The sequence below is a fragment of the Chelonia mydas genome, chromosome 10, assembly GCF_015237465.2.
Source record: "Chelonia mydas isolate rCheMyd1 chromosome 10, rCheMyd1.pri.v2, whole genome shotgun sequence".
NCBI classification, from domain to species: Eukaryota; Metazoa; Chordata; order Testudines; family Cheloniidae; genus Chelonia; species Chelonia mydas.
This window is the reverse complement of record NC_051250.2, coordinates 33,010,180-33,024,705: the sequence shown is the minus strand read 5'-3', so window position 1 is coordinate 33,024,705 and position 14,526 is coordinate 33,010,180. Positions and strand designations below refer to the sequence as shown.

General features: G+C 45.0%; 1 protein-coding gene across 3 annotated transcripts in view; it reads left to right on the top strand.

The window, feature by feature from the left end:
- Positions 1 to 14,526, top strand: part of ADCY9 (adenylate cyclase 9) — a 201,764-nt gene that overhangs the window by 143,255 nt on the left and 43,983 nt on the right. For all 3 annotated transcript variants that reach the window (XM_037910377.2, XM_037910376.2, XM_037910378.2), the window contains one exon: positions 5,564 to 5,666. In XM_037910377.2, the coding sequence (XP_037766305.1) occupies positions 5,564 to 5,666 (103 nt within the window). The remainder of the gene's footprint in view (positions 1 to 5,563; positions 5,667 to 14,526) is intronic.

The following is a 14,526-nucleotide window of genomic DNA, read 5'->3' as shown; positions in this document are numbered from 1 at the left end:
TATAACTAGCTAAATGATAAACATATACCTAAATTCTTAAAGTATAGGCCTTTGCAGACAGGCCTGAATATCTATATCCTAACAACCATCACAAAGGAAACATCCCTTTTCAGTATACATAATGGTAACTTTCTAAAAATTATTTCGCTGATTACATAGCCCTATCCAAACTGGCTCACCCAGTTGAAAAGTTCATCCATTTTAATATATCTTTATATAAAATTGTATGTACCGATAAGAATTTATCGAGAAACCACCACAGATCCCCCACTGTGTGAAAGGGATATTGTTAGTCTCCATAAAACTGTTATATGAGCAGGATTCTCCTCTATGTCTGAATAGGGAATTGTGAATGTGAGTTCTCATATAACAAAAGAATCAAGATGTATTTTGGTTTGTCAGCTTGCAGACACCTGGCGTTTGAAATAATGGCATCAGAACTGTGCTTTGATTAAATGTTTATGTGAACTCAGCAGTAATGAACTGCTGAAAGATTGTTGGTTTATCTGGGATAGGGTTATAAGAACCCTGTCCTTGTGGTATAATTGCGGTCTTCACTCTGTCACAACAATGCCAGTTCTAACTCTTGTTAATGCATTTGAGACCTTTGTGCTATGAACAGTTCCAATGTTCAAGTTGACAGTTGTAGTATCATCTTCTGTGCAGTAAGCAAGACGATAGTATATTTTGTTCATGTAAGAGCTGTATGGTGTCATTTGACAAAGATTACTGTATCCTGTGCATTTTTACCAGAGCACAATTACTATGTTCCAATTGAAGCAAGTGACAGTTCTGCATTTTTACAGTAAATGTTGCATTGTTTTATATTGAGCTTTACCAAGAACTGTGTTGTATATTTGGTGAACAGTGTACTATTACTTTGAGTTTAGGTCTAGTTTTACTAATACAGTTACAGAAATGGGGCTCTTCCATGTTTATTTGTACTCTATGTGCAATACTGTGGTTGTTAAAAGAAAGTAAAACTGAATAAACAAGACGGTAGAGTATGAAATGCTTAAGCTTAATTCTTTAAAACTCACGTTCTTGAGATTTCTGCTTCCAGTGTGAGGTCAGCAAGAACTCTCGTGGCTCTTGTAATAAATTAATGGGGGCGGAGACTCCCTTTTATGGACACCCAGCTAGCCAATTAGCTATAAAATCCCTGTTAGTAGCTGTTTGAAGTGCCACAGTGGGGAATCAGCCTTGACAGCTCTTAAAAATGTTAACTTTCTGAGGTACTGGTAACTGTTCCTCATGTCCCAGCCATGACAGTATCTATGGTGCACTTCAGTGCATTCTAAGGTCTCTTTTAGCTGTGACCTGCAGAGGAGCACCCTAATATGCACCCTTCGCAGTTCAGCTCACATGAAGCCCCTTTCTTCATACCACTTCATCCTTTTAGTGTTGTTTCATTGACTAGATTCCTGTTTAACTACACAGGTAATTTCCTTCGATCTCTATTTTCCTAACACTATTTGATTAATAGAAACCAGAGGCATGCAGGCAGCAGTTAGGGCATTACAACAGGCATATTGCCTTCTATGATGAGATAACTGGTTCTGTGGATGAAGGGAAAGCAGTGGACGTGTTATTCCTTGACTTTAGCAAAGCTTTTGACACGGTCTCCCACAGTATTCTTGTCAGCAAGTTAAAGAAGTATGGGCTGGATGAATGCACTACAAGGTGGGTAGAAAGTTGGCTAGATTGTCGGGCTCAACGGGTAGTGATCAATGGCTCCATGTCTAGTTGGCAGCCGGTATCTAGCGAAGTGCCCCAAGGGTCGGTCCTGGGGCTGGTTTTGTTCAATATCTTCATTAATGATCTGGAGGATGGTGTGGATTGCACCCTCAGCAAGTTTTCAGATGACGCTAAACTGGGAGGAGTGGTAGATATGCTGGAGGGTAGGGATAGGATACAGAGGGCCCTAGACAAATTGGAGGACTGAGCCAAAAGAAATCTGATGAGGTTCAACAAGGACAAGTGCAGAGTCCTGCACTTAGGACGGAAGAATCCCATGCACCGCTACAGACTAGGGACCAAATAGCTAGGCAGCAGTTCTGCAGAGAAGGACCTAGGGGTGACAATGGACGAGAAGCTGGATATGAGTCGACAGTGTGCCCTTGTTGCCAAGAAGGCCAATGGCATTTTGGGCTGTATAAGTAGGGGCATTGCCAGCAGATCGAGGGATGTGATCGTTCCCCTCTATTCGACATTGGTGAGGCCTCATCTGGAGTACTGTGTCCAGTTTTGGGCCCCACACTACAAAAAGGATGTGGAAAAATTGGAGAGAGTCCAGCGAAGGGCAACAAAAATGATTAGGGGACTGGAACACATGAGTTATGAGGAGAGGCTGAGGGAACTGGGATTGTTTAGTCTACGGAAGAGAAGAATGAGGGGGGATTTGATAACTGCTTTTAACTACCTGAAAGGTGGATCCAAAGAGGATGGATCTAGATTATTCTCAGTGATAGCAGATGACAGGACAAGGAGTAATGGTCTCAAGTTGCAGTGGGGGAGGTTTAGGTTGGATATTAGGAAAAAATTTTTCACTAGGAGGGTGGTGAAACACTGGATTGCGTTACCTAGGGAGGTGGTGGAATCCCCTTCCTTAGAAGTTTTTAAGGTCAGGCTTGACAAAGCCCTGGCTGGGATGATTTAGTTGGGATTGGTCCTGCTCTGGGCAGGGGGTTGGACTAGATGGCCTCCAGAGGTCCCTTCCAACTCTGTTATTCTATGATTCTATGATATCTGAGTCTGTTTCCTGACCTTGTTTAGAGTCAACTGGACTTGGTGCTTCATTCCACTAGATCCTAGTCTTTGGCGCTTTGAGGCCTATTCTCCATTCTGGGTTTTTTGACACTTTGTTTCTTGAAGTGAAATTATGTTCTCCGACTTCTTTTGTTTTTAAGATTTCATGGAGGAAGAAAGTCCAACCACCCAAAAAAGCTCATAATATTCATACATTGGCAATTTGGCCTTAGTGTGCTTTGCCAAGATGTCACCCTGACATATCAGAATGCCAGATGAGTGTCTGAAATCCCTGCTAGCCTCTGCAAGGATGCCCGGGTCTTCATGGACAGCTCAATAAAAATAGCTCTAACAACCCAGGAGGAGGAGATCTAGTCAGAGTGTAACTTGTCATTTTCTTGGTGCCTCCTATAATGCTTTCAGTACATAGCAAGGGCTGAGATAATGAACTAAAATCATCACCATTATTCATGGTTGAAGTCTTCTGGTCTTTCTCTGGAGATCCAGTCAAGGATTGTGGTTTGACATTTGAAAGCTGACCTTAAAAACTTGACACATTAAAAGCACTTTGGTACCAAGTCGTTGGCCAGATATCTGGTATTGACTCGTCCTCCATCTCAATAGAAAAATCTCCTTTCTATTATCTTATGCCATTGACTTTGTGCTTCTGGGGCTTCCAGAACACTTCCTTGTCAGCAGCAGAGGAGTAAGCAACTCGAGAAAACAATAGAAGTGGAGATCAGCTCCATGGGATCCTTCAGCATCTTCATTTAGTTGGCATCAGGTTTGATAAATGACCCCAAGAGTTCTTTTCTTTTCTTTTCTTTTCCCCCTAATGTTACTCACACATTCTTGTCAACTGTTTGAAATGGGCCATCCTGATTATCACTACAAAAGGTTTTTTTTTCTCCTGCTGATTATATCCCACCTTAATTAATTGGTCTCATTACAGTTGGTATGGCAACACCCATTTTTTCATGTTCTCTGTGTATATATATCTTCCTACAATATTTCCCACTGCATGCATCCGATGAAGTGGGTTTTCGTCCACGAAAGCTTATGCCCAAATAAATTTGTTAGTCTCTAAGGTGCCACAAGTACTCCTTTTCTTTTTTGCCATAAATCTGTTTACATCCATTGTAACCTCAAAATGTTCCATCTCTTGCTCAGAAAAGCCCTTCTACTGAATCAGAATTGAGGCTTCTTGTATGCTTCTCCTCCACCAGGCACTGGGAGGAAAAGGTGAGAGAGTGCACAAATATTCCTTGTATCTGCTGCCAGGCTCATTAGTTCTAGTACGTCATTCTTTTTGTTCATCAGTGCCTTTGGCTCTTCTATCAAAGGTTTTTGGATCTCCTGTCTCAGAAACAAGGCTGAGCTCTCCAGCTCTGTCTCAGATTCCTTTACCTGGTTGCCTGGATTGTCAAGTGCTGTTGTTGTGTGATCCTGGGAAGGTGCAGAGTTATTATTAGTCTCTGAAGGCAGTGACAAGCAAGTACTGTTCCCTGAAATGAAGAATACTTTATTAATAACTTTTTTCAACATTTTATCCATTTTTGATATTTGATATTCTTCAGTTAAAAAAGGGCTGTGTCTCTTGTATCTGTCAATGTCTGGCAGCTATTAATGTGTACCGTTTGCTGATCTGGGGACATTTATTTCTTCAGTTCTCCTATGGTTCGAAAGTTTTTGAAAGGCTTTTAATGTCTTCCTGAGAGTTTAAGAGTCTCTCTTGTTTGTTTGTATTTGTTTATTTGTTTGTTTGTTTATCTGTAGTGAAGTGTTTCATTTTCTTATAAATGTTTTTTGGGGAATTTTCACCTTTTACTTTAAGAATGCAGAGTGATGCTGTTGGTCAGGGGTGGACAAACTACAGCCCACGGGCCAGATCCGGCCTGCCAGCCATTTTAATCGAGCCCTCGAGCTTCCACTAGGGAGCAGGGTCTGGGGCTTGCCCCGATCTGGCGCTCCCACCGGGAAGCAGGGTTGGGGACCGCTCCACGTGGCTCCCAGAAGCAGTGGCATGGCCCTCTCCAGCTCCTATGCGTAGGGGCAGCCAGGGCACTCTTCTCTGCATGCTGCCACCGCCCCAAGTATCACCCCCGCAGCTCCCATTGGCTGGGAACCGCGGCCAATGGGAGCTTCAGGGGCAGTGCCTGTGGACGGGGTAGCGTGCAGAGCTGCCTGGCTGCGCCTCTACATAGGGGCCGGAAAAGGGACATGCCGCTGCTTCTGGGAGCCGCTTGAGGTAAGCGCCGCCCTCGAACCCGCACCCCGAGCCTCCCCCCGTGCCCCTCCCCAGCCCTTATCCCCCTCCCACCCTCCAAATCCCTCGATCCCAGCCCAGAGCACCCCCCTGCACCCCAAACCCCTCATCCCCAGCACCACCCCAGAGCCTGCACCCCCAGCTGGAGCCCGCACCCCACCCCCTGCCCCAGCCCAGAGCCCCCTCCCACACTCTGAACTCCTCATTTCTGGCCCCACCCTGGAGCCCGCACCCTCAGCCAGAGCCCTCACCCCCTGCTGAACCCCAGCCCCAATTTTGTGAGCATTCATGGCCCGCCATACAATTTCTATTCCCAGATGTGGCCCTAGGGCCAAAAAGTTTGCCCACCCCACTGTAGGTACTGCAGCTTCTGATGAACAATGAGAAGCTACCAGTACTTCAAAAGATCAAAATTGTTAAGACCACCAGTTTCACACAGGAAGCAGAGACCCAGGAGTGAGAAACCTGTGAAATGGTATCTTTGAAGAAGAATTATAGCTAAGTGAACTCCTTTTAAAACTGTTCACATTGTCTCTCTTTTCTCTTTAGCCTGATGAAAGACTATTTCTTTAAACCACCTATTAACAAGCTGAGCCTGAACTTCTTGGATGGGGACTTGGAGATGGCTTACAGGACCAGCTATCAAGAAGAGGTGCGTTTTTCCCTGAATTGGGTTGGGTGTCAGCAGTCTTTCTGTACAGGTTATAGGAGCCAAAATAATTATCTCACTGTTTTTGCAAATTTTATTGCAATGATGACTGGGATCATGGAGTGTCAAATATGACTTAATATTTAGAACTACTGAGAAATGACCACCTTAGTTTAGTTCACCTGTCGTGATCAGTTTCCAGGATTTGAACATTAGATTCTTTCTGGTATTCTATTTTCATTCACCAGTAAAAATGGACCAGAATACATTTCAGCTGTTGACTCTATACTATACAGTAGAACCTCAGAGTTATGAACACCAGAGTTACAAACTGACCAGTCAACCGCACACCTCATTTGGAACCAGAAATACGCAATCAGGCAGCAGCAGCAGCAGAGACACCAAAAAAAAAAAATAAAAAGCACGCAAATACAGTACCGTACCATGTTAAACATAAATTACTAAAAAAATGAAGAGAAAGCAGCATTTTTCTTCCGCATAGTAAAGTTTCAAAGCTGTATTAAGTCAGTGTTCAGTTGTGAACTTTTGAAAGAACAACCATAACATTTTGTTCAGAGTTACGAACATTTCAGAGTTACCAACAACTTCCATTCCCAAGGTGTTCGTAATTATGAGGTTCTACTGTACCTTCATTTTCATATTTAGATTTAGCTTTCACCAGGCCACAATTCTGTAATCAGATAATAGTGGAAGGCAAATGCTTCTTACTGCCTTTTCAAATATCTTAACTTACAGAAAGAAAACTCACAAAATTGGATCTTGGCTCTCTAATACTTATTGCAGTCCCAAGTTTATCCCATCCTCATGGAAACGTGCTTTCATCTCGTTGTAAATTACATAAAACTACTGCAGTATGAAATCGGAAGTACAGAAGACTTTAGTTAAAGAACTCCACATCATTTTAAGAATTCTGCACTACCAAATATTAGTGTCCTGAATTTTTTGTCTTTTTATTACATTGTGTCCCACTTTCAGACATGGCAGGTATCTTTGCGTCCTTGACGTCAGCTGGTACCAAGGGATTCTTTACTAGTAAATATCAACTTCAGATGTCAGAGTTAAGTCCCCCATCCCGTCCCCCCAGCCTTCTCTCTATCACTGATAAGAAATAAATCCTATGGGGATATTTCTTCCTTAATTCTTGTACCATATGATTGCATTGTCCTTGGCCACAGTCCCTATCTTCCTGTAATTTCAGCCTTAATAAATAAGGGCTTGTCTACGCTACTGCCTAAGTCGATGTAAGTTATGTCGCTCATGGGGTGTGAAAAAACCACCCCCCTGAGCAACGTAACTTACTTTGACTTTAAGCAGCATCTACACCATGCTATGTCAACGGGAGATTTTCTCCCACCGACATAGCTTCCTTCTCTTGTTGAGGTGGAGTAATTACATCAACAAGAGAGCACTCTCGCATTGACGTAAGATGTCTTCACCAAACGCGCTAAATCAGCTCTGCTGCATCAATGCAGCAGTGCCAATTTAGCGTGGTAGTAAAAACAAACCTTCAGACATCTCTAGTTTACCTTATAATACAATTAAGCATAAATGTGTTTTTAGTGCATTCTGAAACTCTCACTCTATCTTTGAGTAAAAGCTGTGTCACGATACTAAGGAGAGAATTTACATTTAATTTCTGCTAGTGTGGATGCTTAAATAATAGATGTAAGCTGTTATTTCTCAGATGCTAGTATTGCACCTGCTCTTGTCAATAAATTGAGTGAAACAAGGAAAAAATCAAGCCTACAAAATTTAACTGGTAGTAAATATTTGCTGCTGTTTATAAACCACGATAGAGCACTGGACGTTAATAACATAATGTATTTATGTGTGTGTACATATGTAATAATATTTACACATGCCATATATAGTACACTACATTCAGTACTTTCCAAATGGAAGGAAAAGAGGAAAGAGCAGTAGCTACATTAGAGGTGGGCAAACTATGACCCGTGGGCCACATCTGGCCCGTGGGACCCTCCTGCCCAGCCCCTGAGCTCCTGGCCTGGGAGGCTAGCCCCAGGCCCTCCCTTGCAGTTCCCCCTCCCCTGCAGCCTCAGCTCACTGTGCCACCGGCACAATGCTCTGGGCAGTGAGCTCCTCCCGGGCAGCGCAGCTGCAGAGCTGCAGCCTGAACCGGTGCTCTGTGTTGGCGCGGTGGTGTGACTGGCTCCAGCCAGGTGGCACGGCTGCCTGTCCTGGTGCTCTGGGCAGCGCGGCTGTAGTGCCACCAGCCACCGGTGCTCCAGGCAGCACGGTAAGGGAGCAGGGGGGGTTGGATAGAGGGCAGGGGAGTTCGGGGTGGTGGTCAGGGGGCAGGGGTGTGGATAGGGGTCAGGGCAGTCAGAGGGTGGGGAACAGGGGGGTTGAATGGGGCAGGGGTCCCAGGGGGCAGTCAGGAAAGGGGCGGGTTGGATGGAGCAGCAGGGGGCAATCTCGGTGGAAGTCAGGGAGAAGGGGTGGTTGGACGGGGCAGAGGTCCTGGGGGGCAGTCAGGAATGAGAGGAGAGGTTGGATGGGGCAGCAGGGGGAGTCAGGGGCAGGGGGTCCGGGGGCAGTCAGGTGACGGGGCGGGTGGTTGGGGCAGGGGCCCCAGGGGGGCCGACAGGGAACAGGGAGGTTTGGATGGGGCAGGAGTCCCGGGCAGGCTGTCGGGGACGAGAAGCAGGGGGGCTCGGATAGGGGATGGGGGCCGGGCCACGCCTGGCTGTTTGGGGAGGCACAGCCTCCCCTAACCGGCCCTCCATACAATTTCAGAAACCCGATGTGGCCCTGAGGCCAAAAAGTTTGCCCGCCCCTGAGCTACATCTTCGTGTGTTTATCATAATTTTGTGAGGCCCTCAGATTGCTAAATTGATGTGGGCATATAAGAACCCTAGATAAATAGCATGCAATAGTGTGTTACAGAGCTAAGGGTTTTATCAGTGTGATTTGTAAAATGGGTGCATTACTCAAATGTCAGAACAACATGTGGATTATGCAGATATTCCAAATGAGTGCGGATAATACTGTCACCAACTTCACAGCTTCATATGTTCTTTATATTCCTCACAGGTTGCAGAAAAAGTATTTTCAAAATATTTCATTCCCCCCAAAATTACAATAGTCTTGGGATAGGCAGTGCTGAATCTTTAGTAAATAAAAGGTTTAATGACTGATATCCCATGCCTATATAGATATAATGAGGTTTGTAGACTACTGGCAAAGCAAGAAGCTCAGACTTCCAATGGGACATGTAGCTCTTCCATCCAGCCAAATAAGATCCCAATTACTTTTAAGTCATGATGTCAGGATATGCTTCTTCGGGCACAATGTTCTGAAGATTCAGAGCAGGCTGCGCAGCGAGGACAGGAGAGCGGTGAAGAAATTTGGCAGCATGTGACCTCCAGAAGAAGAAAGGGGAGCGTCCATGTACCAGCAGCGCAGATACAGATAAGCAACTGTTTCCATGTTCTCTCCACAGGTACTAATGCAGAGAGTGGACTAGATGATACATCTGAGGGAAGGGAACAGAAGGAGACTCTGACGATCCGAAGGCATGAGATGCACTGTCCTAGGGACGGGGGTTCCACGACCACTGCTCTCAAGAGGGGGAGGCGGGTGGTGGTGGTCGGGGACTCTCTCCTCAGGGAAACTGAGTCATCTATCTGCCGCCCCGACCGGGAAAACCGAGAAGTCTGCTGCTTGCCAGGAGCTAGGATTCGCGATGTGACGGAGAGACTGCCGAGACTCATCAAGCCCTCGGATCGCTACCCCTTCCTGCTTCTCTACGTGGGCACCAATGATACTGCCAAGAATGACCTTGAGCGGATCACTGCGGACTACGTGGCTCTGGGAAGAAGGATAAAGGAGTCTGAGGCGCAAGTCGGTGTTCTCGTCCATCCTCCCCTTGGAAGGAAAAGGCCTGGGTAGAGACCATCGAAGCGTGGAAGTCAACGAATGGCTATGCAGGTGGTGTCGGAGAGAAGGCTTTGGATTCTTTGACCATGAGACGGTGTTCCAAGAAGGAGGAGTGCTAGGCAGAGATGGGCTTCACCTAACAAAGAGGGGGAAGAGTATCTTCGCAAGCTGGCTGGCTAACCTAGTGAGGAGGGCTTTAAACTAGGTTCACCGGGGGAAGGAGACCAAAGCCCTGCGGTAAGTGGGGATGTGGGATACCAGGAGGAAGCACAAGCAGGAGAACGCGAAAGGAGAGGGCTCCTGCCTCAGACTAAGAAAGCAGGACAAACAGCAAGTTATCTCAAGTGCCTATACACAAATGCAAGAAGCCTGGGAAACAAGCAGGGAGAACTGGAAGTCCTGGCACAGTCAAGGAATTATGATGTGACTGGAATAACAGAGACTTGGTGGGATAACTCACATGACTGGAGTACTGTCATGGATGGATATAAACTGTTCAGGAAGGACAGGCAGGGCAGAAAAGGTGGGGGAGTTGCATCGTATGTAAGAGAGCAGTATGACTGTTCAGAGCTCCGGTATGAAACTGCAGAAAAACCTGAGTGTCTGGATTAAGTTTAGAAGCGTGAGCAACAAGGGTGATGTCGTGGTGGGAGTCTGCTATAGACCACCAGACCAGGGGGATGAGGTGGATGAGGCTTTCTTCCGGCAACTAACGGAAGTTACTAGATTGGAGGCCCTGGTTCTTATGGGAGACTTCAATCACCCTGATATCTGCTGGGAGAGCAATACAGCGGTGCACAGACAATCCAGGAAGTTTTTGGAAAGTGTAGGGGACAATTTCCTGGTGCAAGTGCTGGAGGAACCAACTAGGGGCCAGAGCTCTTCTTGACCTGCTGCTCACAAACCAGGAAGAATTAGTAGGGGAAGCAAAAGTGGATGGGAACCTGGGAGGCAGTGACCATGAAATGGTCGAGTTCAGGATCCTAACACAAGGAAGAAAGGAGAGCAGCAGAATACGGACTCTGGACTTCAGAAAAGCAAACTTTGACAACCTCAGGGAACTGATGGGCAGGATCCCCTGGGAGAATAACATGAGGGGGAAAGTAGTCCAGAAGAGCTGGCTGTATTTTAAAGAATCCTTATTGAGGTTACAGGGACAAACCATCCCGATGTGTAGAAAGAATAGTAAATATGGCAGGCGACCAGCTTGGCTTAACAGTGAAATCCTTGCTGATCTTAAACACAAAAAAGAAGCTTACAAGAAGTGGAAGATTGGACAGATCACCAGGGAGGAGTATAAAAATATTGCTTGGGCATGCAGGAATGAAATCAGGAAGGCCAAATCGCACCTGGAGTTGCAGCTAGCAAGAGATGTTAAGAGTAACAAGAAGGGTTTCTTCAGGTATGTTAGCAACAAGAAGAAAGTCAAGGAAAGAGTGGGCCCCTTGCTGAATGAGGGAGGCAACCTAGTGACAGAAGATGTGGCAAAAGCTAATGTACTCAATGCTTTTTTTGCCTCTGTCTTCACGAACAAGGTCAGCTCCCAGACTGCTGCACTGGGCAGCACAGCATGGGGAGGAGGTGAACAGCCCTCTGTGAAGAAAGAAGTGGTTCGGGACTATTTAGAAAAGCTGGACGAGCACAAGTCCATGGGGCCGGATGCGCTGCATCCAAGAGTGCTAAAGGAGTTGGCGGATGTGATTGCAGAGCCATTGGCCATTATCTCTGAAAACTCACGGCGATCAGGGGAGGTCCCGGATGACTGGAAAAAAGGCTAATGTAGTGCCCATCTTTAAACAAGGGAAGAAGGAGGATCCTGGAAACTACAGGCCAGTCAGCCTCACCTCAGTCCCTGGAAAAATCATGGAGCAGGTCCTCAAGGAATCAATTCCGAAGCACTTAGAGGAGAGGAAAGTGATCAGGAACAGTCAGCATGGATTCACCAAGGGCAAGTCATGCCTGACTAATCTAATTGCCTTCTATGATGAGATAACTGGCTCTGTGGATGAGGGGAAAGCAGTGGACGTATTATTCCTTGACTTTAGCAAAGCTTTTGACACGGTCTCCCACAGTATTTTTGCCAGCAAGTTAAAGTAGTATGGGCTGGATGAATGGAGTATAAGGTGGATAGAAAGCTGGCTAGATTGTCGTGCTCAACGGGTAGCGATCAATGGCTCGATGTCTAGTTGGCCACCAGTATCAAGTGGAGTGCCCCAAGGGTCGGTCCTCGGGCCGGTTTTCTTCAATATCTTCATTAATGATCTGGAGGATGGTGTGGATTGCACCCTCAGCAAGTTTGCAGATGACACTAAACTGGGAGGAGAGGTAGATGTGCTGGAGGGTAGGGATAGGATACAGAGGGCCCTAGACAAATTGGAGGATTGAGCCAAAAGAAATCTGATGAGGTTCAACAAGGACAAGTACAGAGTCCTGCACTTAGGACAGAAGAATCCCATGCACCGCTACAGACTAGGGACCAAATGGCTAGGCAGCAGTCTGCAGAAAAGGACCTAGGGGTTGCAGTGGACGAGAAGCTGGATATGAGTCGACAGTGTGCCGTTGTTGCCAAGAAGGCCAATGGCATTTTGGGATGTATATGTAGGGGCATTGCCAGCAGATCAAGGGATGTGATTGTTCCCCTCTATTCGACATTGGTGAGGCCTCCTCTGGAGTGCTGTGTCCAGTTTTGGGCCCCACACTACAAGAAGGATGTGGAAAAATTGGAAAGTGTCCAGCGGAGGGCAACAAAAATGATTAGGGGACTGGAACACATGAGTTATGAGGAGAGGCTGAGGGAACTGGGATTCTTTAGTCTGCAGAAGAGAAGAATGAGGGGGGATTTGATAGCTGCTTTCAACTACCTGAAAGGGGGTTCCAAAGAGGATGGATCTAGACTGTTCTCCATGGTAGCAGATGAAAGAACGAGGAGTAATGATCTCAAGTTGCAGTGGGGGAGGTTTAGGTTGGATATTAGGAAAAACTTTTTCACTAGGAGGGTGGTGAAACACTGGAATGTGTTACCTAGGGAGGTGGTGGAATCTCCTTCCTTAGAAGTTTTTAAGGTCAGGCTTGACAAAGCCCTGGCTGGGATGATTTAGTTGAGGATTGGTCCTGCTTTGAGCAGGGGGTTGGACTAATGACCTCCTGAGGTCCCTTCCTGATATTCTATGATTTAGATATAGAAAAGTGCTTTGATACTACAGTGATGTGTGCTATAGAACACTATAAGATTCATAACTATTTTAGGTCATATTTAAAAATGTTTTAGCTTTTTTTTTTTTTGCCTCTGAGGTTTGTACATTTGGGCTCAGAGTAACTAAGACCCCTGGTTTTACAGGAGGAAGACTAAAATAAAATGGAAAATTTAGTATCTTGATTATTTCATTTCTGCTGCTGTCCTCTGCCAGTTCTACTGCGCTGCTCTTCCAGCAATAACAGAAATAATTTATGCTTGTCCACTGGGTTTCTGGGCTTGGACACAATCTTCCAGAGCTGTATTGGAACACTTATGTCTTATTAGATACATGAAAACTCTTAATAGTGATGCCTTATATAATGTGGTGGAAAATTAACTACGTGTTGTGTTTGAAATCAGAATCGCCTGAGGATCCTTTATTCAAGTATACGTATACAGGGAGAGTCAGCCATAGCTGCTCTGCATCAGCAGAAAATACAGGAGTTTATATAGCTGAAAACCACAATTTGTTAAGCACACTTCCTTTAACAGCATTTTCCCTTATTAGACATATAGTGCAAGCTCTAACAGTAGCTTTCCTTATTTGGGATATAGCAAAACAAGCTTTTCCTGTTATTGACAGGTTGTTCTTTGCGGTTAACAGGTCTTTCCTAATTTCTAGTTGTGGGGTTACGTTTCTTAAGCTGTGCTGTTGTAACTGCCCCACAATGGAATTTTCCTCAGCCTCTCCTTATGCTTTTAAACACACAGTTAGCTTGACCAAAGGTTTTTAGGCCTACTTGGGAAGTTTAGGCCTACTGGATTTTTCCTCCACAATAACTACACTAATCTATAAAGAGGCCATTCTAGAAATACCTGAAAAACCCCTCTGTGTTGGGGTGGATTGGAGGAGAAGTCTGTCCCAGAAAGGAAATCATCAGGTAATAATTTTTCTGTTATTGATCTCTCCTCCAGTCTGAGACATTTGACATGTAGTGAACAGTAAGGAAAAATGAAAAAGGAGGGAGAAATAAATATGGAGAGAAAAGTAAAGGACTCCCTCCTCTAAAATTAGTAGTAGTTTTCTATTTTGGGATCACTAGGGCTCCTTTTGAACTAAACATTATTTCCCTCCCCAACCTGTCTTTTTCTGAAATTATAGCATATTGAAAGCATGCACCAAATATTCTACTAAAGTAGAAATTTGCAGCTTATTGCTATATTGGAATAGTGTGAAATGAAATATCGTTATCTATTTTAGAATGTAAATTGCTGATCACTTTCTGTAAACGACTTCCCCTCTCTGAAAGCTTACTTTAACCTGTTCTATTATGGAGTTTAATCCACTGCTCATGCTCCTTTTCCTGTCACTCACTCCATGATCAATAATCCAGTTTCTCAAATCTAGACTCAGTCACCTCTAGAATGTTTAATTTAATTTGAAGATATTAATAAATTATGTAAACGTCTACCTTACTATTTAGCCAATATTCCTCTAATTTGTTGAATGAACAAATATTTGCAAAGGTTTTGTGGAGCTTTGTGTATTTCCCTCTATAACTGTTTTATTCATTACGCCATATGTTTAAAAATATTAAGCTATACATATTGCTAAGGGAGTTCCGGCATATACATCACTTCACAGAATTTGAGAGCAGTATGTACCCTTGGGGGAAGCACAACAGGACATGTACAGCATTATCCAAGTCCACTGCCAAGATCTATACAGTGGATCTTACAGAGACACTTCCTAAGTCTCAAAGAATT